The following is a 27,443-nucleotide window of genomic DNA, read 5'->3' as shown; positions in this document are numbered from 1 at the left end:
AGTATTTACAAAATTAACCATGAAAATCAAATCAAAATCTAATCCTATACTGAGGATTCCTGAGCGGAGTCATAATTCATCAGTTACCAAAAAATAAGTTTTTCTGTGTCTCTAACTTTCCAATAAAAGCAAATAGATCTTTAAAAAGTAAGTTTAGAAAGAGGGTATAAGAATCCATACTTATGAAAGGAAGCTGTAAAATATGGCTCTGTGGTATCTATGTCATAATCATAGTCATGCGAATATAATTATTGATGTATTAATTGTATATTAATGTTCTTTATAAAAGCAAAAATGAGTAACAAAACTGAAGACAAAGACAACAACTCAAATGGATCGGCAATGATAAGGAGTTTATTGTTAAAACACACAAAATCTGCCCCCTGTAGTAGTTACATAAAGAAGTTGAGGTTGAAATTTTCTCTCTAAATGAATTACAACAAATCCTTCACTTAATCGCAGTCTTTAGAAAGGTCTGGTTGTATCTTAAGATGATTCTCTAGTTTTCTTAAGTTTTCAGAACATCACACTTGCACATGGGGCAAGTCCTATGGACTAAAAGCCAGGGGTCAATGCATGTCTTATGGAAAAAATGTTTGCAGGTTAAAATACGTACTACATCTTGGGGCTTGTATATGTCAAAGCAAACAACACAGCTGTCTTCGTTTGGATCTAGTTCCTTATCGCCTTCTTTGAGCACTCGAACTTGAAGCTGACCAACAGCTTTCTTTATGTCAGCGTTTTCCTGTCTTCGCCTCCTTGCGGAGGAACTGGGCACTCTCGGTCTCCAGGCACAGTACAGTACAAGGTAGGCAATGGTGGCAGCCAGGAAGGTAAACAGAGACATGACGTGATGGCTCAGCCATGGCATATGCATTCTTCCCACTTCAATGATGACTGTCACATAAACTCCTTTCTGGATCAAGTGCAAAAGTTCCATGCCTTTTAGGTTGCCTATCATCACTGCAACTATATTTTCTGTTCTGTGATGAGACATGGGGAATACTTTGTTGCCTGTACCTGGATAGTTGTAGATGATCACCCCATTTGCTCCCTTTTCTGCTGCCACATTGATTTTATGTGTAAAAGTACAGCCCCCTCTTTCAATGAGGGCCAGCCAAGAGTCTGCCTGTTCAGGCCTGCTGAAATTGGTCAAAGGATTACAAGCATTCTGATTCCAGCCTTCAGGAAGTACCACTGCACCAGCTACCCTTTGCAGAGGAGAATGATTCCCGAACACTCCACTCTCTCCTAGTTCTGATACAATCCGATTTCCCACCTGAAATGTTAAATTCAGATGAGCTGTCCATATTGCTTTTCCTTTAGAGTCAGGAAGGCTAAGGAGGAGAAAGATGCTAAGCCTTAACAGTCGAGATGAAGCAGAATTATGAGTCAAAGCAGTAGTTCTAAGCAGGGTCATTCCTCCATTTGTCTACTCGCTGACAAATATGAAAAATAAAATATTAGTTGTAAAAGAAAGAAGCCAGCTTTAAATATTTGCAAGAGATTACCGAAGCCTGTACAGGGAAATGGTCTGTGTGGATCAAATAAATCTTCCTCCTTTCAGCATTTTTACTCTTGGAGGATTATCTTTCTTATGATGAAATAAAATAACAAGAGTTGTAAGTGCAATGTGATTTCAAGTAATTATGACTTGCTAATGGAGAAATTATGACATCAGAGAGAGTCAAGCCAATCCAAAAGTTTGTTTTAGTGCCTGCATACTGAAATCCCATTGGCCAAAATTCTACTAAGCAGTAAGTTAAAATGTGTATTAGTGTGAGTAACCTCTAAACAATAAATAGGTGAGGATTTTAAAAAGCATTGAATCTCTTCCCTAGAGTGAAGTAGATTTTGAAAACCACATAACTTTATATTATTCATCCCACCATCTGTAAGACAAAGATGGAAACTGTTTAGATACCAGTGCATGTACTGGCCATCTGCCAGGTCTGGTGTACAGTTGGATGTTAACTTCCATGCCCTGGGAAGTAGGAGAAAATCATTCTCACTCAGGTCTAGCATTTAAAGCATAAGCATTCAAAAAAGCAAAAAAAGTATAAACATAGGTGTTTTTTCTGATATAATCCCATCTTGTAAGGAAAATCTGAATTTATTCAACGAAATGGCTACTGAGAATCTACTATTTGCTGGGCAAATGCTTAACAGGAAGCAGAATTGAACAGAAAAGGTGATAATTCTACTCTTGTGCTGTTCATTGTCTACTAAGGATAACAACTGAGAAAAATACACACATTTCTATGACTGCCAATTGAGATAAGTGCTTGGAAGTAACAACACTGAGCACCAACAAAAAGAATGGCAAGGTGACCAAATTCAGAGAAGGGAGGCAGAGCATGCCTCTAAGAAACTGATCTTTACTGAGTCTGAAAGATAAATCTGAGTGACTTAAGCAAACAATGAGGAACAGGATTTCAGGCACCGGATGAAACAGAGTTTCAAGTCTGTGATATGAAAGGAACTCTAAGGCAGGATAAAGGATTTGAAGAATATGAGCTTACTAGAGCAGGCGGCAGGACAGCTGAGGAAGGAAGAAAGGCAAACAAATCAGTGTTTAAGGCCAAAAACCACTTTTGTATTACTTCCTCATGACAAGAGAAACACTGGAGTTCTAAGCTGAGGAGGTTACTTACACATTTTTCAAAATATTCACTCATTTCATACTACACAACCAACAGTGGTCTAATATCCAGGATTTATAAAGAGCTTCAGGAACTCAGTGACACCAGAACAAACAACGATGTGAAGAAATAGCCAAAGGAAATGAACAGACATTTTTCAAACAAACAAATTCAAATAGCTAATAGAAATACGAAAAAATGCTCAGGCTCCCTAGCTATCAGGAAGATACAAATGAAAATCACGTTGAGATACCACCTAACTCCAGTGAGACTGGCCTACATTCAGAACTCTATGAAAACACCTGCTGGCATGGATGTGGAGGAAACGAGGTATCTTACCTCACTGCTGGTAGAAGTGTAGGCCAGTACAACCACTATGGAAGTCAGTATGGAGAGTGCTAAGAGAACAAAAAATTGATCAGCCATATGATGAAGCTATACCAATTCTGGGAACATCTCCAAAGGATATGAAATCTGCATATAATAAAGAGATCTGTAATCCTATAATTTGCAGCAGCAAAATTCACAGTAGCAGGCACATGGAAACAACCCAGATGCTCACCAAAAGAGGAGTGGACAAAGAAAATGTGGTCCATCTATTCCATGGAATAGAATGAGATTCTACAATTTGCAAATAGTCCCAACTAGAGACCATCATGTGCAATGAAATAAGCCAATCCCAAAAGGACAGGTACCGTGTGTTCTCTATTTTTCCCTGTATTTCCCTGGAATGGCAATAGCAGAGGTACACACAGGCATCCTCCTGGCTTGTAGAATTACATACATTCTATCAGAACCAGATCCAAGGGTTTCTACCTTGGGAACAGAACTGTTGAATCAAGGAATAAAAGGGACACTTTGACGGACTCCAGTATAATCTGTTTCTTTTAGAGCATTTATACAATATACAACCTATTTATTAACAGCCAAATGTTAAAGTTTCATGTTGTGAACCTTTCAGGTACGCAAAGGACAACTGATAAACCCTACGAGAGTTGAAACGATGGTTGAAAAACCCCCACTCTGTCCACCACCTCCTCTCTTTCCCTATTTGTACATTCTTCCTATGCTAGTTCCCTTCATGATCCCCAAAGTGGCGATGCTGTAACAAATATCAATAGCAAGACAACATTCGCAAGCAGACAAGGGTATTTTTGTTTGTTTTTTAATCTCGTGTCTCTTTTTAAGAGAAGGAGAATTTTTTTTTCCTAAAATTTATCAGACTTCCCTCAATACCTCCCATGGCTATTATTGCTTCACAGATCCCTGGAAATTAAAAAAAAATCATTACTGAATTTTAAACTCATCATGACTTATCCTGTTGTGAGAACCCCTTCCCTAAGGAGCACCCAGGCACAGTGAGAGTGAAGATGCCAGTGCTGTGCCACCAAGAGGAGAAGACACGAACTGGAAAGTGGGCAGCAATGGACCCTAAAATTCTGAACTGTGCCTACGGGAAGGATATCCACATAACCACCAACCACAGCCATGCCACAAGCCCTACACACACAGTACTGACAGGGACACACATGGTCCTTTCCTTGAGGAAGGCAGAGAGAAAAGGTTATAAACAAATTAAGTATGTCCTGTAGATACTGCCTTTCAACTAAAGTTTCAAGAAATACATAAGCTACCATTAGGTCAGCAGGGAAAAACAAACCTTACAAACTGACCTGTATTCCTTCTGCAATTTTTTTTTATCTCTACTTGGAAAAATATTTATAAGAGCCTCCATTCTGACAAATGAAAACAGTTAAATACACTTAAGTTACACTGCCCAGACTGACTTTCTAGCATGCAGGAAACCAAAGGGGCTTCAGAAGAAACCAATGTCATGGTGTCCAGGTCATGCAATCTTCTAGGGATCTGCACAACACATGGGTTCCACGTGAAAGTCACAAATTCACTGTAATGGGATCTGAGGGAAACAGAATATTGATTCCAACTCACTTATTGTGAGCTTCAAGAAGAACAGCCAACAACACCAATGACAAACACTTTCCAAGGAGAATTTTTAAGATAGAGTTTTGCTTGCAAATTATATGTGATCATATGTAATGGAGGTTGTGTAAATCTTCAAAAGGAATGTAGTCTTTTCTCCTGAATTTTTCCCCATAACAGTCTCTATCCTTACATACTCCAGCAGATGTATAAATACATTCAAATGTTGAAATCCATGTATATTAGGAGTTATCAAAAATTTCCTGGTCTCTCTATAGAAACAAACTATAAATGGCTTTCAAATTTTATTGGATGAAATAAACTTCGTTTATCTCCATTTTCCACATCCTATTAAAAATATCCTCAGATATTCAATGATTAGAGGGAAAAAATTCTGCTAAAAACACTCTTCCTCATAATTTCCCCCAATCCAGAAAAAAGACAAACAATAAATTTTTAAGAACATCTATAAACTTCTGAATGACCTCCACATCCACATACTAAAACAAGTACACATTATGGAAAAGAAGGGAACAGGACAGCAAAAACAAAGCAGCATGACAGGAGAGCTACTCACTCGGCCACAGGCACACAGGAATCTAAGTTTTTGAAGCAAATTCCAACCGTATGTGTGTGACAGTGGACAGAGGAGCAGAGAGAACCTGCAGGCAGGGCATTCACTGTCAGAAAGCTTCTCTCCGAGCTCAGTATGCGCACACGTTCCACAGCAGACAGCATTCAAGCAGGTGCAGCCACTCCAGCATGAGCACAAAAACAACGCTGCGGGACTGGGAATGTGGACTCATGAAATTTCTACATCCACTATCAGAAAGATGCAGCAGCAATCAGGAACTCCTATACCATTTTAAGCTGGGATCAGAGCCAGTCTCACTGATAACTCATCCCTGAAACACCTAGGGAAAGTCTGAACTTTGGTATGAGGTCAGAGAGGGACTGGATTTAAGATTCAGGAAAACAAGAATGTCAGCTTCTGAGATAGGAGCAAAGTACACAAATAGGGTTCAGGAAGGTCATCACACAGAAAAATCACCAGATTTACTCAGAATCTTCATCTTTATTTATATTAACCAATATGATAATTCAGGGTTATAAGAAGTTCTTGTACCTGTAGCAGAAAAAAGCCTGAACACAGTAATATTTTCTGAAATGTACTCATTTTTATGATAGGCAGAGGTAACAGCAACAGCTGGGTGTTGGGGACATTGGTTAAGCTGCACACTGTGATGCTACAGCCCAAGCTGGAGCATCTGCGTTGAAGCCCCAGCATTGCAACCTTCAGCTTAAATGGCCCAACACCCACTCAACACACAGTGAGAGAGCACAGCTTAAACTATCATGTCATTAGCCAGGATTTTTTAGCAATTAAAACTATGATTATTACTCTACTTGCTTGCATGGCTTTATAGCGGGATACTTAAGAGATTAATTTGTTGTTAGAACCTCTTAGGTCCGAGCCCATCACAGTAGCCTAGCGGCTGAAGTCCTTACCTTCCATGCCCTAGGATCAACCTATGGGTGCCAGTTCATGTCCCAGCTGCCCTCACCTCCCTTCCAGCTCCTTGTTTATGGCCTGGGAAAGCAGTACAGGGCATATCAAAGCCTTGGGGACCTGCACCCACATGGGACACCTGGAGAAGGCCCCAGGCTCCTGGCTTTGGACTGGCTCAGCTCTGGCCATTGTGGCTTCTTGGGGAGTGAACCAGCATATGGAAGATCTTTGTTTCTGTCTCTCCTTCACTCTGTACATCTGGTTTTCCAATAAAAATAATAAAAACAAAACAGACCTCTTACCTCCAAGAGGCCCTTTGTAGTAGTTGATACACAACACCTTATGTATGCTCAGTTCCTCTTTCTGAAACTAAATCTGTCTTTGTATTAAGCAGATTTCAAAAGGACCTCAATCCCTTCTTTGCACTGAAGCCCCCTTGCAAAGGGACTTGGAAAGTTCTTTCATCAGGAAGTAAGATTCACTCCTATGCTCCTGGGGATTGGATGGCATCATGACTCACTCTGGCCAGACTACAGTGAAGTGTTGGTGTGTCAGCTCCAAGCCTAAGCCTCAGGGGTCCTTGCCTCTTCTCAGCTTACTGGAACTCTGCCACTTTGAAATGGAAAAGTCTGGCTTGACAGAGGATGAGAAACTCTTGGAAGAAATCCAGCTCTCCTGGCTGAGGTCACTGATAATCCACAGATGGGCAAAGGTGTAAGAGTCAAAGATGAGCAGAGCTGCATACAAGATTCCAGAATGTTAGCACATGCACCTCTGTGATTTTAGCTCATCTATATACTTACAGTAAAAAAACAGGTGCCGAGTCCTGGGAGCCAGGAAATTCTGGTGAGTTTTGTTTGTTGCTAATACATTTTACAGTTTCTCCTACAAAGTTTCTTTAGTAATTTGTTGTGGACTGAGGCTAAATCATATTGCCACATTTTTAATATGTAGCTTCTACCTCATTATCGACTACACACAGGTTCTCCATGAAGGTTGAGTTAAATCAATAGTGACATTGCCCGCTGCATTCTCACCTTTAATATGACCCACCCAGTAAATACACCTAGCTTTATCTTCAGAAAGCTGATCGTTTTAATAAGAGTATACAATAATTAGGAAATATGACTTCAACCTTTAATTCTTCAACAGATTTAATATGAAACTATTTCTTATAGCCAGCCTTGAATACAAGAATAAATGAACATCTGGAATGTAACCATGAGCATCAGGAATCTAACTGAAGACCTTAATGATATAACAATATAAATTACATACCCATCTTCATTTTGAATTCATATGTCTTCTCAAGTTAAATACTAAACCAGACACAAATCATCTGTCATTTGCAAGACAGAATGATAATCAACAGAGCAGAAACACTTCATTGCTACAATGAGAAGCAATGGTGGAAATTTCATAGCAGTCCTTGCATTAGGAGAAGGACTTGCTGAGTAATGATCAGTAAACAAAAGATAAAGAACAGTATCTGGTGGTACCTTTGAGCCCAACACAAAATATGCCCTTCAATTAGCCATTTAGAGTGGAGTAGCAGACAGGGACTTGGCAACATACTAAAAAATAAATGTGGTGCCCCTTGAATTATCATCAGAACATGTCCCAGTCTCATTCTCTCACTGATAATATCTGAGCATGAAAATCATATGGGTTTGATAAAACACACATAGATTCAGTCGGCACAAAGGCTCAACAGGCTAAACTTCCGCCTGCAATTGCCAGCATCACACCTGGGCGCTGGTTAGGATTCATAACCCAGTTGCTATATTTTCTGTCCAACTCCCTGCTTATGACCTGGGAAAGCAGCATAGGATGGCCTAAAGCCTTGGAACCCTACACATCCACATGGCAAACCTGGAAGAAAGTCCTGGCTCCCAGCTTTGGATTGGTTCAGCTCTGGCCACTGTGGCCATTTGGGGAGTAAAACAGTGGACAGAAGATCTTTCTTTCATACTCTCTTCTTCTCTATATGATATGTCCTTCCAAATACATACAAATCTTTAAAAAAACACACTCCACATATATTCTAGACTGTTAAATTTAAGTCACATTGAGGCTCAGTTTTCTCACCTATGAGATGGGTAAGTAACATTGCTACTAGAGTCATGGTGAATATTAGATAGTGTAGATCATATCCATATGTAAATCACACTTGAGAACTTGGTAGGTGCCCAATAAATTATTTCTTCCTCTAATTCTGTAAAACATTATTCTTCCATGTCCTTCTAATAAAATTCTTTTCATGCTTCAAGACTCATCTCATTCTCTTCTATGATCTTCCTAGCAAAAACAACCTGCTTCCATGTCATTATTTTTGCATTGATTTGTCATTTAATTTTGCCTTACAGTATATGCTGAGCTGTTTATATGATTATATATCTGCATATATATGTGTTCACTTGATTGTAATATCTTGTAAAGAATTAATCTTGTCTTACTCTATTAAAATTTCCTTTTTCCTGTCTCTATACTAACACAATAAAATTTGCTCAGGGTCTGACAAACGTTTGATTTTTTAAGCACTTACTGTTCAAAATATTAAGACATATCAGCAGCTTTTGCAACCACTGTTTTATGCAACCACCCAATAAAAAGAATGGAATGGACAATGATTTGACAAGGCTTCCCTCAGCGAAAATTTACACTGACAACAGTTGTCCAGAAGAAGCCTTATTTAATATCATAGGATCAGAGGCCATCTGTCTTATGTTTTTCTCTCCAAAGTCAGAAATAAATCCCATCCACATTTCTGTTTCTAAAAAATAGACCGAATACTGGACGTACAACCATAAGGTAATAATTATTACTAATATGCAAATAGGTTTTATTGGATGAAAAACTTAATGAAGTTTTGGATAAATTAATATATAATATACAACGGTACCTCTCAAAACACTCATGGAAAATGGAACTGAAAGAGATTTATTTTGGTTCCAGTAATGATACCTATGTGTGATTTTTGTGACTCAAATTTTCTAAGAATTTTGGAATGCATAAATTTCACAGCCTTGCATCAAACACATTTCAGATTCATTTTTCACATATATACATTATATATATCAAGATAGATACAAATATATCTATATAGCAAGTCATAACTTCTGAATGTTCAGTTAGCAAGTTAATTACATATATCAGATTACTTGCAAGAAAACCCTAAAATAAACATTTTAAAATAAGCACTCATATAAGAAATAATTATTTTACTCATTTTGCCACATCCTTTCATAGGAAATTATTTATATATTGCCTTATGATATTTTTCTGTATGTATTAAAAGCCGTTTTCCCTCTTGTAACTCGTCCATATCGCTCCAATTACAACATGGAAGGTAGTACTTTAACATTTCCCTTATTATGCCTATTCTAAAAGTCCACTGACCTCTAGTTTGACACAATAAAGTTGAATTTTCTATAACAAGTGAGGACCCCTACTGCCTCTCTATCCCATTCAGAAGCAATTAAAAAACCAGCTATTCTTTATCTAAATGACTGACTCTCGGATTCATTTACATTTGTGTTTATCAAGAACCAACTCTGTGTACAATACCAATCGCTGAAGCTACAGCAGTGACCAGAGGAGAGCAACTTCCTGTCCTCAGGAAATCTTTCACTCAGTATATACAGGTACTCAAACACGGGGTTAAGGTTGTAACTTATCTAGGATGCAGACACTTTGAGCAGAAAATTCTCTAAATAAAGTATGAATTAAATGCTAAAGAAGCAGAGTGTCTTCATCTGTTCAGGCTGTTGCAACAGAACAGCACACATCAGGTGGGTTGCGAGTAACAGAAATCTGTTCTGCAGAGTTTTAGATATGAGGAGGTCTAAGATGAAATTTGACATCTGGCTCAGGGCACCTTTTTGAGGTGTTCTCATGAAAAGAATATGTCTCTCTTGGAACTCTTACAAGAGTGCTAAACCCTGTTTACTCCCAAAGCTCCTACCTTCGAATACCAGCATCCAGAAGTTAGTATTTCAATAGCACACAGGGGACATGAAGGTTTAGGCATAGCACACACAAAGATAAATCCTGTCTCAGGAGGGGGCAGTTTGTCAACACATACCTCTGACCTCCGCAGGTGCCATATTCCCAGGGGTACTCGGAACAACTGAAGCTAAAGCAGCCCAGGGCTAGGTGTTTGGCACAGGAGGTTTAGGTGTCCCTTAAGACATCCAACGTTAGAGCACCTGGGTTGAAGTCTCTTCTTCCAACTGCCACTAATATGCACTTACAAGGCAGGAGGTGACAGCACCAGTGCTTGGTTCCCTGCCACCCAAACAGAAAAAGCCTGGAGTATGTTCCAGGTTCCTCCCTTCGGCCTGGCCCAAATCCTGCTGCTGTGCACAATTGGGGGGTAGAGCAACCGATGGGAAAACCTATGCCTGCCTGAGAGTACCATGCACAGCACATTTGTTCACAGCCAAAATCTCAGCTGTCATGGAACTTTCACACTTCACAGTCATAAAACATTCTGGGTAGTTGGTCTCCTTAGTTTTATCCAGGAAGAGAAAGAGTTAATCTCAAATTTAATTCTTAAACTAGATTCCCTAGACGTCAGTCTTTTACCGTCATCAGCATTGCCCCCTTCATTAGGTTATCTAAACTTAGGTGTCTTGGTACCTTTATCTGTAAAGAAGGGATAATAATGGTAACTTAGGATTTAATAAGACAATGCATAGTACCCAACACATCCAGTCCTAGCTCACACACAGATGGATATATGCTAACCAACATTACCACTCATCACTGCCTCATTTAAAAAAAAGAGTGCTATAGAGAAATAGAAAGAGAGTGAGATGGGAGGGAGGGGGAGATGGGGGGGGGGAATCATCCTTCCACTGATCCACTATCCAGATGGTTCCATCAGCCAGCGCTAATCTTTTTAAATTTATATGCCTAACTTCACATGTGTATTTCTACCTTCTTTGCTAAGTATCTGTACAAAAAAAAAAAAAAAAACAAAGCAAAACGAAAACTTATTTGTTTGATCCAAATCTTGGGTCATCTGCTACTTTTTTCCCCCAGGCCACTAGCAGGGAGCTAGATCAGAAGCGGAGCCACCAGGACCCTAACCCATGCCCAGACAGGATGCTGGAGTTGCAGGCAATGGCTTACTTGCTATGCCACAACACTGTCTCCAGGTTTTGTTTGCTAAGTTAATACTTTATTCTCAGAAATCATTTCATACAAGCAAATTATACGATCATGAGCAAATAACTAGAGGTGATCCAATTTGTATTGGAGGCAATGAGCTACACATAAGTTCTTTTTTTCACATTTTTGTCTCAACAAATCATATGTAAAATTGGCCACCAGGGAAAGGAACAGACTGAAAATAGTCCAGGCTATTATTCCAATTCACACACAAAAATAAGTCTCTTTACTCTAAAGGTAATTAGTGTAGTGTTTTCAAACTGCAATACCTAATATTTAAATAGCACTGTTATAATTTGTTGAATCATAATAACAAAAATGTTATTTAAATTAAAATGCTTCAATTTAACTATTTACTAAATTCTTACTTAGTGCTTCGCTTATTATTTAAAATTTACCACAATAGAAGGAACTTTAGAATCTCGCTTCACAAATGAGAAAACTGAGGCAAGCAAAGAAATCTACCTAATATCACAGAGCTGGTAACACGATGAACCAAGATTCCATCCCGATGCCTATCTGAATGCCGCACAGCCCAATTACTTTTGTTTTACACAACTAGGTCCAGATGCACAATTAACCGCTACTTCCTTTAAAAAACTTAATACCCCGAGTCTCTACAGCAAAGACATTGTCAGGGATTTCCAACAAGTACCAGTCATGACTCCATCTCTAACGTCTATAACATAGTTATGTTGTCAATTATGCACTCATCTATTTTATTCTTTATCAGGAAAGTTAACTGCAGAAGATTCAGTTGAAAGTGGGGCCTTGCTTGCTTGTGAACACTGTAAGGATGCAGTATTTGCGACCAAATGGTCCCAATTAGAGACCATTATGGTCAGTGAAACAAGTCAATCCCCCAAAAAGACAAAATTATATGTTCTCTCTGATAAAAGGCAATCTTCATGCAAAACACCAGATCAAAAGATATATAGGTAAATATGTACGTATTTATTCATCTAGAGGAAGATGCACTGCAGTATGTATCTACTCCAAAATCAAAGATGGACTCCCAACTAAACTGTTAAATGTATCTTTACAATAGGATGTTGGACTTTCCACCACTGTTTATCTACAATGTCATTGCAGAATGATGAACATGTAATAGTACAGACCTTCAACAACAGTCATAACAATACAGGGGAAATCAGTAGGAAGAAGAGGTATGGGAAGGAGTGGAAAAGAACTGCAAGGAGTCTCTGCACTGTCTCTTCACACCACCATCCCAGGCATCTGGTCTCCAGAATAGTGAGAAAATTTGTTTCTCCTGTTCAAGTTACATTGTTCATTGCATTTGCTACAACACTCCCCTGAAATGAATTCAGATATTGGTCAATCAGGTTTCCCATTCTTGGAACTGTTATCCATAACTTTAAGTTTCTATTCATATAAAGAAAACATCTTACGTGTTTCACAGATAGAGCTCTAAGAAGGAAACCATACTTCACTCCTTTTCCCAGTTTTGCATAGCAATGTTTCTAATGAGGGTTCATGAAGCTATATAACTCCATTTCCTGGATGAGGTTTCTTCTTCCAGAACCCAGCAATCAGAACTTGAATCTACATTTGACTTCTCTATAATACATTGGAGACTTCTGTGCCTTTCAAGTTAAAAGTGGCAAATATTTTTCTGCCTATGCCTTAAAAATATGAAAAAGGTTCTCTCTCATACACAGTCCAAATTGAGGGCATGCTCCTTTAAATACAGTCTGGAGTCCATAGTTCTGCTTCTTAATAAAAACCTGTTTTGCTGTGGACGACAGTGACCCTCATGTGCCATGGTCAGAACTCTCCCTGGTGTAAGGTTTTAACCCTCGCATGCAGTATATAACAGGAGAAAAAAAACAATCGTATAAACACAAAAATGTACCTTGGCACAGAGCTCCAGCCAAAACCCATACATGCTGATCTGAGGAAGGCCTCACCAATACCTGAAGCAGTTTACTCTGGCCCTAAAGAAACAAAAATGAAGCTAATATGGTTTCCCTATAAATTCATGATTCCCAAATCATATCTTGCACTCACAAATCAACATGAAAAACTCCAAATATTTTTCCCCATAAATTTGGTGAAGGGGTCAAAATATGATTTTTTAAACAAGGATTTCATACATCCTCACCATAAGAAGCCAATAAGTGTGAGATGACAGACTATTTTGACTGAACAAGTTCCAACCGTATATAGGCATATGTATTCACAGGGCATAACTTGTAAATTAAAAATACAAAATAGTAGCTGGGGCTGTAGGAGAGCCGAATTAAGTCACTGCCTATAATTATGAGTGTTGGTTTAACTTTCGGACATTCCACTTCTGATCAAATAAATTGAAAATAATTAAATTGATAAGTTGCAATATATCTCTTGTGCTAGAATAAGTAGTGTTTCAGTATTTTCTGTCTAGTAATTTTACAGCGCAGAGGAAGTGAGTGTCCTGTACAAAGCACATTCTTATATGTAAAGCCCGTTAACTAAGGAGGATGAGGCAATCTTAGTCACTCAGTGCCATATTATGAGAAGAATTTCTGCGTTAGAGCACTGTTGGCTCACCATAACCTTGAAGTTATTTTTTAACCATTTATTTTGGGGTGTGAATGTTGTTACCTTTCAGTTCCAGTGTAATATCCCAGTAGAAAAATCTAAACACATTGTAATGTAAGCTACTTGTAGACAACATTGGTTGTATGAAGTGGATCCTGCCTTTAAGAAAAAAGAGAAGCCATTATGTCTTAAAGTGTTATAGTGGTTTTTATGTACCGTTTCCCAGTTCATTGTCCTGTTTTATTAAAAAAAATGTAGTCTTTCTTTGTGTCTATGTTCCTACCCTTGATTTGCACATTTCAGAAGTTGTCAGATTACTCAGAAATTGTTACCAGGCTTCTGTCACCCTTCCTTCCATGGTGCAACCAAACTGAGAAGAGAAGATAACCTCTTAATTAGGTTTTGACAAACCTATTTGAGAAATTAAAAACTCAAAAAAAGAGAGAAGATTTTTTAAAGTGGTGAGAGAAAATGTCACATGTTGAAAATAAGCTGTAGAATCAACCTTATCCTGAAATCAAAGGGAAGATACATTAGAAACTTATTTATCCTGTGAGCATAGTCCATTTTGCCATTCAGTTCATGGTCCATTTCTCTCAAGCAGCAAGTTGGGGAGGGCACTGAAAATCAAATAGTATATGGTGTATTTCAGAGATTGTCAATGCTTGATTTTTTTGTTTGTTTATTTTCTGGTAATTAAGAGGTATTCATTTTCAAAGTATAAGCTAAATTCCAGTTTATTTGGACTATATTTTCTTGTTTATAAGTGTTTCTCCCATTTCTTCCCCCATCCCATGACCACTGTATAGAGTTATCAGTGCCCCCATTTCCTGTCTTCCTTGGATTCTCTCCATTTACATACCTGTTGGGCAATATTGGAAGGGAAAATCAGATAGAATGCCATCTTCGGAGCTGTCTCTTGATTGTGGGAGCCCTTGCCCTCTGTTCTTTGACAGTTGGCTTTCTCTGCAAGTAGAGGTGTAAGTGGCATCTGCCTATCTTCGTGGTAGAGACGAGAGTGGAAGGACATTGATTGGCCCGAGAAGCGTGACGGATCCCTTTGGCCTGGCCCTGTACTTTGAGGTCATGTGGACCAGAGTGTTTAGGTAGAGAGCTGCAGTGCATTGTCTCTGATCTCCGAAGCCTTAGGATCAGAAAATGTTGTATGTCAGGGAACAGCTCACTGGGGTCTGGGGCAAGCACTTTTCATCATACAAATATTTCTATGGGAAATATACATGAATAGACACAATGAGTGACTGTATGGACTATAAATGTGTCAAATCATTGTTTATCTTTTTATTTTATATTTATACTTTATTAGACTTACTTATTGGAAAGGCAGAGTTAGAGATGGATGGATGAAAACAGAGAAAAAAGAGACAGAGATCTTGTCTCCACTGGTTTATTTCCCAGTGGCTGCAACAGCCTGGGCTAGCCGGGTTGAAGCCCCAGAAGCCTGGGGTTCACATGTGGATCCCCCACACAGATGGCAGGTTCCCAGCAGCCCTGATTCCCATCCAGCTCCCTGCATGTGGCCTGGGAAAGCAAAGGAGGACAGCCCAAAGCCTTGGGACCCTGCACCCTCCTGGGAGACCTGGAGGAAGTGTTTGGCTCCTGGCTTCGGATCGGCTCAGCTCTGGCCACTGTGGTTACTTGGGGAGTGAATCATTGGATGGAATATCTTCCTCTCCATCTCTCCTCTCTGTATATCTGACTTTCCAATAAAAATAAATAAATTAAAAAAATCAAGAATGACTGAAAGCCTGATAGTTTTAAAAGAAACTCTCCCTTAAAGGAATTATGAACAGTTTTGAGTGTAAACTTTTCCTGAATCAAAACACCTGGCTAGTAGCACAAAAATAAGAATCTCAGATCCGTCCCGGAATTACCATTGTCAAAGCCTTAGCCATGCATGCCTTCACTGAGACAGGAAATCACAGAATGCTACACTGATGTAAGCCACATGTGCTTCTGCTCTTGCTGGCCACCTGGCTTGGGGGAACTCTCTAGATCACTGGCTAAATTGGAAACTGGCACAATGTCTCCTCAGCCACACCTGCAAAGACATAACATGTTTGCTCCAAGAACACAAAACAGGAAATTAAAAAAAAATTTTTTTAAACTACCCTATCAAGGGTTAGTCCTATTCTTCGGAACACAAATGTCTAGGTGGGCATGAAAAATATCAATCTGTTTCTTTTAAAAATTTGTGAAAAGGAAGAAAATGCTAAAACAAGGCAATTTGCTCAGTAATATTCAAATCACATAATGTTACAATCTACGCATTGCCCAGTTTTCAGTGATAGCAGGGATGGACGCTCTAGGAATGCAGGTAACTGTGCACACACACACACACACACACGCAGTGCAAAGCAGACACCTTAATGTGGCCATCTCAGACTGGAAAGCACCCTCTGAGGATTTCTACAGGACAGTTAACTGCAAAGGCCACTGCAACAATGCAAGAAAATAACATGTGATGTAAAAGAGTTAACACAAAAAATGCAAAACACAATGTGATCTGTAGGGTTCACTGCAAACTGAAAGCTTCTCTTCTCATTATCAGTTAGTGGAGTTCGTGTATCCGTGTGCTAACCTTTTTCTATCCCTTCCTGCCATGGACTGCCAATCTTAGTTTACTTAGTGATCATTAATTCACTATGAAGAAATCAGGCCTTTTCTACCACATCATTTTAAAGTTTAAAAAGAGACTTTGACAGGTCAAACATCCCTTAGAATATGAAAAGCAATTATTTCCATTGCAAAAGAAAGTAACAAGAAATTTTCATCAAAATACTGAAATATCAACTCCCCCCAGTCTAGTAAGTATACACAATGTGAACAAGTTAAACATACTAATTCTGAAAACAAAAAAATCGCACTAAGCAAGAGGGAAAATGCTTTTAAAGAACCAACCAGTTTTCACAACCAACCTTAAAGCAATTGAGTTTATTTTCATCACACACTGAGGTAAGACACGATGTCAGGAAAGAAGGTAAATAAATTCAAAGGAATGATGCCAAACTGATTTCCAGCGGACAGAGTTGGAACAGATATTCCTTGGGAAGAAGGTGACTGCTGAAATTAATGTCTTTTGAATTCTGAACTAAGGCATATGAACGAGTACAAAAACCCAAACACTGGATTTGAATGCTTGGGACATGCACTGAAGGTTAAGGATTGATACTTTTTTTTTTTTTTTTGGAGATATAAGACCAGGAGAGATGGGGAAAAAGAGACCGACCCAGAAAGGAATGCTAAGGCTCTGGGACCTGTGTGATGGGAAGGCATTCTACTGCAGGGGAGGCGGGTCTGCAGCACAGCATGACTCCCACATACATAGGAGTGCCTGAGCTGGAGTCCCAGCTCTGATGCAGACTAGTGTCCTGCTCATGTGCAAGGTAACAATCACTCAAGTACTTGGGTCCCTCATGTGAGAATTAAGTTTCAGCCTCCTGGAGTCAACCTGGCCCAACCCTAGCTGTTGACAACATTTGGAAAGTGAGCAGAGAGAACACTGTCTTCCGTCTGTCCCTCTTTCTTTTAAATCTCCTGAACTAAGACTCACTTACACAAATAGTGCCAACAGTTGTATGTCATATATATTCATATATATACACACACATACATATATGCGCACACACATTTTGTAAACAAGATTTCCATTCTTTAATCTAAGTATATATATATATATATATATATATATTCAGTTATGTTCACATAAAATATTCCCTGCCTCAGCAAAGCTCAGACCCGTGACTATTTCCACAATTTCCTTTTTGTGTTTGTTCTAATAGAAAGCACTTCAAAACATTCATTAAAAAAATAATATCAGCAGATCAGTTTGACACAGAAGAATCTGATGCATACAAAGGGTATTCACAAAGTTTACAGAAGTGAGTATTATGAAAAACTTTGTTTGGATTTGAAAACTGCACCAATAAAATTTTAAGTTTTCATTATTTTTCTGAAGTATACATGTATGTTTACAAGTCACAATTCTTTAACTGAGATGTTGATAGGACCTGCATACTAGAAGGAATCCATTACCCAGATGACTCTGAAATGCTCAAAAAAGGGGAGTTCTGTCAAGTTAACATCTCCTGACAACCCAGTGCAGCAGTTAATAAGTATGTGTGAAAACGGTGCTCATAGGAAATCCACAGAGAATCCCTGGCTAGTTATAAGCTAAACTCGGAAAAGAAAAAAAAAAACACGCAAGATGATATATGTTAGCCTTATTCCTTCATGAAGAAAAGAAAATTCAATTTATTCTCCTAGAATCAGCTATTAGCCTTAATCATTATAAAGCTTAGGGAACAAAATAACATGAGATATGCAAGTCACTGCTGAACTGGTTAAGAAGGAGAATGCAGATGGACACATGGAGCTAAAACTACGCTCCTATATTCAGTTGCATCAACCACTGCCAAGAGATTTGTCTAAGCAATTTATTTCTCAAAAGATGTAATTTCCAATTCTGTGTATCTCTCCAAAGCAGGCTGTGGAATTATGAGTTTTTAAACTGCAAAATAGAATTTCCAATGCTTTCAAGAAGGTCACAAACTCAGACTTGCAGCGATGCCAATGACATCATAATAACAGACAAAGCACTCACCTCATAGTAACTGCGAACTGCATTACAAAATGCTTCATCAGCTACAATTTGGGTTTCCCCATTGAGGAAGGCCTGGAACCGTTCTTTTAGCAACTGCAACTGCTGCTTATTAAGCTACAAGTAAAAAAGAAAGTAAATTGACAAATTAATCATTGTATGTTTTCCATTGGCTATTCACAATAAATGTGCTGAATGTACATTAACTTTTACACCCAGAATTAACTTTATGGTAAATCACAATAAAAGCTAAAATATTCTACTACTTGTGTTATGTTTCAATTCTTAAAATAATTTCGAATCACCTCCAATCTATTCCAAAATTCTGATATGGAAATTGAACCTATATTTCTGCCCCAGACAGATCCTTGGGATTATCAATGCAGTATTTATCCTGAGACAGAAAAAAACTCCAATCATTAGATGAGAAATTAGCAACTGGAAAAACTATCAGTTGTGAAGAAGAGGAAGGATTCTTGGCGAAGGAGGGAAGACACCTTGGCTGGGGGGTCGTAAGAAAGGAGAATGTAAAGGGTCGGAGGGACCCTGAGAGACAGCCCTTTGGAAACAACTAGTGTTGAACGTCAGAAGTTTGGCTTACAGGAACCTAAGCACACCAACGTCTGAATTGAGGCAGACTGAAGGTTGATAAAAAGGAGGCCGACCCACAAGAGGACAGAGAGGCAACAGCTGAGCAGGAGCAACCCCCAGCACACTAGTGGAAGAGTTGTGACCCAGGAAGGGGAGTACAGATGCAGAACCACATTTCTCACTCTAGGTCTGGCTACCCTAAAGAGGGTGGGATGGTAACAGACTGACAATGACTCATCAGCTATGTTCTCTAATTGGTAACTACAAGCCGGGTCAGCTACTTGCTCTGTAGTGCTCAGGGTAATATCTCTGTTAAATCTCTCAACATTAAGAAAGCAGAAGCAGGCAAGTACAGGTCTGTTCTAGGCAGTGTAACTACACAGACTCACACCCAGGGACCCCTTTGTGACTGCAGAACCATGTTCCTCAGGAGGGTTCAGGCACATCAAGGCATCCTGAAGCACTGACTAACGCTTCAGTGGACAGAAACACGATTCCAGAAACACATGAGGAATAGCAAAAGAGCGCTCTTTCCATCTCATTTAGTCCTGATCAAATTTTATTCAAGAACTCACTCCAGCTCTGGAATCTACAGAGATGTACAGCACTTGGAAACATGCTGAGGATGAAATTAACGGATTAGAAAAACTAAACAGAACTGGTGTGATTTGGCTTTAAAACAAAGGTTTATGTGGAAAAAAGTTTAAATCTGCTGAAAAGGCTCAAAGAATGTCATTTCAATATAAGGAGGACAAGCTCCTTCACATAAAAAAAAAAAAAAAACGGGTTTTAAAAACAGGAATCTAGCAAACAAGAGTGTTTATAAGGGAAACTGTTGCCCATAGTAACAGGCTGATAAAGCAATGTCCTATTGTCTCCAGTGTGTTAGGGAAAAAAAATAAAACTCTTGCCATCAGCAGTGAAGAGACAAAACCATTCTACCTCTTTTCTGAGATTTTTGGTTCATTTCGGGGTCTTGAAAGCAAGGAACATCACCATTATATTACTATTTCCACATCTACAATAAGAAAATGAAAGCAGGATCTTTTATAAGTGTATATTACAGCAAAGCAAATTAAGTCTATGCCTTCAGCTCTCTAAACACTGTTCAGAAATGTACTATAAGGAAATGGCACAGCCAATGGTACAAGTAAGGCAGCTAGGGGTACTGCAGTCACCAAGTTCTAGCACTTGCTACGGAGGGTTTCACTCTGCTAGTCTCCAGGTGAAACAATTGAAATAGAAATGTACACGAGAATGACAATGAACTGAGAGGGAGGGGAGTAACTTATTTATTTCAATTCCTTTATTTAATATACGAAACTCCTATTATTCAGAAACTAGAGCCTGGGTATTTTATTTTATTTGAAAGGCAGAGTTACAGACAGGAGAGAGAGAGAACTCTTCCATCCTCAGTTCACTACTCAAATGGCTGCAACAGCCATTGCTGAGCTGATCTGAAGTCAGGAATAGGCGTTTCCTTCAGGTCTGGAATAGGCGTTTCCTTCAGGTCTCCTACACAGGTGCCAGGGTTTTCCCATGCCCTTAGGAAAGAGCAGGATGGGAAGTGGAGCAGCAGGAAAGGACAACCACCAATATGGGATTCCAATGCCACAGGCAGAGGCAAATGCTTCAGTGCCAGACCCACCTGGGTATTTTTTTCATTCAAACTTTCTCCCATCAAAAGTTTTCTCATCTTTAAAGAGTCTTCTAAAAAGTCTCTTGGTAATTTCCAGTTAGGTCCTGTTGTTATAATTACTACCTACTTGGTAATCATGTTACAGAAAAATTCATGAGGATGAATCAAGTAAAGGCTACCAGAGCTAACTATCTCTTGGAAATTCCAACAAAGATGGCATATTTCACAAAATAAGCGAGAGGCACTTATTACGTATCAGGCTAATTGTTTTTATGTATTAAGGAAAGTACATTTACACTTAAGACATAATGGCAGCAATGCTTGTAATGATGTACCATCAGTAAATGTCTAATTTATTAGTATACACAAGAGGCTTACATTTCTGCATAAATAAGCCAGCAAGATAAAGTGGAAATTAAATTTAAAATCTAATGCTAGGGAAAACATCAGGAAGCATTCCTAACTATTTGCATTTTCAAAATACACTGTATCATATATTAATGAGGTTAAATATAATAAAAAACACAACCAATTACAACCAGAAATGTACTATAAAATACCTAAGCACCTCATCAGCAGTAAATGATGGATTATTCAAACAATGCTAGAATTAACAGTTACTCAGAATAACATTAAATTTCATTGTATTTCATAACACAATGATACAAATAAATAAAAAATGTTAATGCACAAATAAAGGCTGGTATTGGGATTCAGTGGGTTAAGGTACGTCATGTAATGCTAGCATCTCATACTGGAGCGCCACTTTAAGTCTTGGCTTTTCTCTCTCCAAGCTTCCTGCCACCCATTTGGAAAACCATTCTGGACCCAGAGCTCATGGCTTTAGGCTGGTCCAGAACTGGCTGCGGCAGTCTTTAAGGGAGTGAACCAGTCAGCAGGCAACCAATCCACCTCTCTCTAGCTAATCCATCAATCTCTATCACTCCACCTTTCCAATAAGTAGGCAATCTGTTTTTATTAAACAAAAAAAGAAACATAACATTACTAGATCATAGAACTTTATTACTATTTTTTGAAGATTTTTATTTTATTTTGTATGGTTGTTACCATTATTTTTATATCTTTTTTAATTGCGTTATTTTGACAATTTTTACATAGTTGATTAAGGCACAAAGGGTCAAGGGCTACTGGAAAGTGGGTACAACTATTGCGTCCATGAGAACTGTTTAAAATGTGAAAACTATGATTCAAAATCTGTAAAAGAAAAAGAAATTATAGACCAATATGTCTCATATATATGTAGAAACAGACAATATATCTCACATGCATATGCATAGAAATAAAACATAACATCAGTTAACCAAACCTGACAGTGTATGGAGAATTACACATCATGTACTAGTGACTTATCCCAGCTGGACACAACTTGCTCAATATTCAAAAATCAACTATAACCAACAGTTTGAAAAAGAAAAACCGTATGATTATATCAACAGAAGCAGAGTACCAGTTTGCTTCATTTATAGACCAACTACCCTACCCTTCAATGCACCTGGCAAGCAGCAGGAGATGGGCCACGTCCCTGACTGACGTGGGAGACCCAGGTAGAGTACATGGTTCCTGTCTTCAGACTGGCCCATGTGCAGTATCTGCAGTCATTTGGAAAGTAAAGAATGGAACATGCCGTGCTGGCTGACTCACTCTAACTCAGAATCTCTCTCCCTCTCTTCCTCCCTTGCACTGATTCTCTCTGCAACTCTGCCTTTCAAATAAATAATTTTTTTATAAAGGCCTACAGCTAGTACCATATTTACTCCTGAGAAACACAGAGCTGTCTCATCAGGATCCTCATCTGTATTCAGTATCATATTGGAAGTTGCACTTAAATAAGAATGAAATAAAATATACACAGGTTGGGAAGGAAGAAATACAACACAATAGAAACTCCCACACCTTATTAATGATTATAGAAAAGTTACATGATAGAAAGTTAATAGGTAAAACTCACGGCTTTACTATTTTTCTTTTTTTTTAAAGCAGGTGCTTCAAACGTTTCTTTTTTTTAAAAGATTTATTTATTTTCATTACAAAGTCGGATATACAGAGGAGGAGAGACAGAGAGGAAGATCTTCTGTTCGATGATTCACTCCCCAAGTAAGCCGCAACAGCTAGTGCTGCACCGATCCGAAGCCGGGAACCAGGAACCTCTTCCAGGTCTCCCACGAGAGTGCAGGGTCCTAAGGATTTGGGCCATCCTCAATTGTTTTCCCAGGCCACAAGCAGGGAGCTGGATGGGAAGTGGAGCTGCCGGGATTAGAACTGGTGCCCAATGGGATCCTGGTGCATTCAACGCGAGGACTTTAGCCGCTAGGCCACGCCACCGGGCCCATGGCTTTACTATTTTTCAGCAAAAGTTTATCTGGAAACACAAGAGACCACGAATAGCTAATGCTATCCTGAAACGGAAAAATCAAGCTGGAGGAATCCCAATTCCAGACCTCAAGACATACTACAGAGCAGTGGTCATCAAAACAGTCAGGTACTGGTTACAGAAACAGAAGGTCAATGGAATAGAATTAAAACCCAGACGGAGTCCACACAGGTATAGCCAACTAATCTTTGACAAGAACACTGAAAACAATCCAGGGTAAAATGTTGGTTTCTTCAACAAATGCTGTTGGGACAATCAGATAGCAGCCTGCAGAGGTTATAGGAAGCAAGACCCCCACCTGTCACCTTATACAAATAACAGCTCTAAGTGGATCAAGGACCTATATCTGCACCAAGAAACTGTATAGTAACTATGAAATAGATACTATCACATCCAGATGTGAAGATACAATGCAGTATCTATCTGTACTTCCAAAACAAAATGGGCTTCCAATTAAACTGTCAAATATATCTTGATAATAGGATGCTGGACACTCTGCCACTGTCTGAACCTGCAATGTCAGGATACATTCAAAAAGCAGAATGACGGACTTATGACTGCTTATGAAGTTCTATACTATTGTAATAATAATGTAGGGGAAATGAGTGCAGGTGGGGAGAGGAAATTTTGGGAGTAAGGGAAATCTAAGTGCCTATGGAGTTGTATCACAAAATAAGAAAATTTTAAAAACATGGAAGTGAATTCACTTCACATGTATGCAGAAACTGTGGAAAATATATTCTTGGGAACTGGATGAATGGAAAATGAGGGAGAAAGAGATTCCTCAAAGTATATCAACTGTCAGAACTCTGTATGTATGGATTCCACATTCAAGGCTTCAACTAACTGCAGATCAAAAATACTCAGGGGAAAAAAAACTGAATTCCCACAGTCTGATTTTTTCAATATTTTTTTCTAAATACTGTATATCAACAATTTACATAAAATAGATAATGTAGCGATAATTTGCAGGATATGGGATAAGTTGTATACTGTCTGGGCAAATACTAATCCATTTTGTGTAAGAAGCTGAATATCAGCAACTTTTGGCATCCACAGGGGTCATGTAATCAACCTCTTCTGACAGTGAGGACTATATGACAGCTGGCTATGACTGCATGTTCATCTGGATTTTTAAATTTTAGGACCTTACTCCAAAATTTTAAGGTGTTTTAGACTCAATGTAAGTTACTGAGTCATATTATTGTATGCATATTCTTAAACTCACAACAATTACGATCACTAAGAAAAATGTATCCTGAATGCAGGCTCACTGACAGACCCATAGACATTTCAATTCTTCTTTCATATGGAAGTTCTGACCTTGACTCTACCCCTGCTTTAACATTCTGAATGTCATGATTTCAAACTTAGACCCACAGAGTCAGGAAAGAAGCAGAGTAACCCCCTTACACCACATTCTAATGAATGCAATGGTCACCAGGTGGTACACGGCATCTGAGACTGCACACACACACACACACACACACACACACGCACAGCATTGCTTCCATGAAGCCTGTTCTAACATTGGGTATCTAGAGAACACTGAAATCTGCTCCCCTACAGCTTCCACAAAACCCCATGTCTGCACTAACACAAAACAAATGAAATGTTACTTCTTTCTTCAACATGGCAGTTCATGAATTGGATGGCAGGTCCTGGATTATTTGTGAATCTTCTTACTGGGATAATTTGCACCTATTCCCCTCAATATCCCAGATACTGTCCTGTATATGCACTATGATTTTCCAAAAAGATGAATTTAAAAAAACCCTGCATACATGAAAGTATTTTGTACACTATAAGATTAAGCAAATGAAACTCATACCAATGATAATGAAACTCTTAAAATGTGATGATAGATCGATTATAATTCTCTAAGGATAGTTCAACCAACACAGAGACAAGTGGGAGAACCACTTCCCACATTCTAAGCACTCAACATCAATTAATTCAATTTAAAAACCAATTGCCTCCTCTTGGCAGTCACATCAACTGACTCACATCATGCTTATAACCAACAAAATCTTCTAAAACATTTCTCCATGTGCTTCAGTAAGCTTTGTTCCATATTACTAGATTTTTCTAGTCTATGGTTCCAGCTACTAGGATGTTTGTTACAATTCTGATTCCTTCACCAAATGTCCACAGAGCTCCCCTTGCTTTGTTAAATTCATCAGTGTAATGAAGAAGGTATTATTAACAGTCTTCATGCAGTCATATTGAAACTACTCCAGGCCCACATGGTAGCCTAGTGATTAAAGTCCTTGGCTTGCTTATACTGGGATCCTATGTGGGCACCGCTTCATGACCCAGCTCCCTGCTTGTGGCCTGGGAAAGCAGTTGAGAACCGCCCAAAGCCTTGGGATCCTGCACCCACTTAGGAGACCCAGAATAAACTCTGGGCCCCTGGCTTCAGCTCATCTCAGCTCTGGCTGTTGTGGCCACTTAGGGAGTGAACCAGTAGATGGAAGATCTCCCTTTCTGTCTCACCTCCTCTCTAAATATCTGACTTTGAAATAAAAGTGAAATTTTTTTAAAAAGGAAATATTCACCAGCTCCCGAATAAGCAAATTTGGGATGCTGCCATTGCATCTATGCCATCATTTCCATGAATTCTATCACTGAACATTCTGTGAATCAACTGAATTCATTATTCAGCCTTTTTTTAAGCTGTGCCCACATTTCGTCTTAAGACTACCACATCTACAAATGAATAAAAGTATTTTTCAAATGTGAAGAAAAATATGTCCAGTAAAACCTATCCAATAGCAATTTTAAAAGAACTTGTTACATAAAATTAAATTGCAGATACTTAACCATACATATGGAGATGTGGGTGAAGCTCCTAATCCTTGTCTTCAGACCAGCTCAGCTCCAGCCACTGCACCACTAAGGGGAATGAGCCAGAGGATGGATGATCAATCTTCCTCCCTCCCTAACTATGCCTTTCAAATAAATAAACCATTTAAAAATAGAACAATAAAACCTAAATTCTTTCAGTCCTGGCTGACTGTGATCACTGATCCATAATACATGCTAAGCGGAAAATAAAACACTTGGATTTGGAAGTCAGAGGTATTTTATACGATTCACAGATGTTCTTCAGTGCTGAATGTAGTTTCTAGCATTTTCATCCTAAGTCACAGACTAACTAAAGACTTACACAATAATCTTTGGGTGCAGCAGGAGAGCAGCGAATGTGCTACTCTGTGGTACCTACTTTGGTGGGTCGGCCCGGATCTGCAGCCCCCACTGTGAGTCTTAGACCTTAGAATCAGAGCTGTGGCGCAGCCTGGTGAGGAAAGGTAGTCCCATTCCACGGCCGAAGTACAAGGAACCTGGGGCTACTTATCTCTAGGATTAAAGAGTACACATATGTTCATCTCATACTGCAAAAGGAGGTAAAAACTGGCATGTTCATATTAAACTATGTCTTCATTCACTGGATTTTTATAATAGATCATCAGATTTAAAAGTGAGAATTTACTCGACAGGACTGTCCCTGAATAAGCTGATAAAGACAACAGAAACCGTCTAATCTTGTAACTGTCTGCCAAACACAGGTGTTAGAATTCTCTCACTCATTGGCAGCATCTATTTCACTCAGTGTTTGAGAAAGAAAGGGATTAATATAGCAGCCTTTAAGTGACCCACTAATAACAGGCTAGTTTACTTTGTCATAACCATTGAGCGGACTATCTGTGATACAGGTGAGTAGAGACAAGAGTGCAGACAGTCTAAAGAAAGATTTCCAAGATAGTACTGGTGTTGTCTGAATAACAAGTTCAAGACTCAGTGAGGCTGAAAGGAAAAGTAAAGGATTCTGAGCTGCAGTATGAGTAGTCATGTTTTGCAAAGGATACTGTTCTCAGCAGGAAGAACCGTGGGCCTCAGAACCATCTGGTATTTCATGGCAAAATTTCAAAAGCTGAAGCCATATTCACCGTGGGGCGGGGGAGGAGGAAGCAGTGATTGTTATGTTCATTACCAAGTCTTGGACAGATTCAGAAGCAGAAAACTGTGTGTCCATCAGAAAATGCAAGCATGCAGACCAGCTCCATGCCACACAATGGCCTTTCGCAGTAAAGCATCAGCTGTTTGAAAGAATTGCTTTTAGAAAAGAAAACCATGCCAAACTCACTTTCCTCAGAAATATATGGAGTTTGATTTTCTCATTCTACATGAAGTAGCTATATCATGGTTAGAAATGGTTATCTACCAAGAAAGGGAGAAAGACAGTTCACCTTTTTGGATAAACATTAAGATCTATTTCACTCCTTTAATTGGAATGATTATGGTCTGGATTATGATCATATATCTCACAATGCTGAAAGGGATGATGATTTCAGATCAGTGGACTGTCATTCATTGGGGCTGTCAAGGACCCA

At 38.9% G+C, this 27,443-nt stretch overlaps 2 protein-coding genes across 8 annotated transcripts in view; both read right to left on the bottom strand.

The window, feature by feature from the left end:
• Window positions 1-27,443, bottom strand: part of CADPS2 (calcium dependent secretion activator 2) — a 400,665-nt gene that overhangs the window by 272,290 nt on the left and 100,932 nt on the right. For all 7 annotated transcript variants that reach the window (XM_058681317.1, XM_058681318.1, XM_058681315.1 and 4 more), the window contains exon 2: window positions 18,431-18,544. In XM_058681317.1, coding sequence (XP_058537300.1) covers window positions 18,431-18,544 — 114 coding nt within the window. The remainder of the gene's footprint in view (window positions 1-18,430; window positions 18,545-27,443) is intronic.
• On the bottom strand, window positions 360-1,608 carry RNF148 (ring finger protein 148). The gene has a single exon (XM_004592488.4). It carries the CDS (start codon window positions 1,418-1,420, stop codon window positions 509-511), a length of 912 nt encoding a protein of 303 aa, XP_004592545.2. The 5' UTR covers window positions 1,421-1,608; the 3' UTR covers window positions 360-508.

The sequence above is a fragment of the Ochotona princeps genome, chromosome 25 (assembly GCF_030435755.1).
Source record: "Ochotona princeps isolate mOchPri1 chromosome 25, mOchPri1.hap1, whole genome shotgun sequence".
Classification (NCBI taxonomy): Eukaryota; Metazoa; Chordata; class Mammalia; order Lagomorpha; family Ochotonidae; genus Ochotona; species Ochotona princeps.
This window is presented reverse-complemented; position numbering and strand designations above follow the sequence as displayed.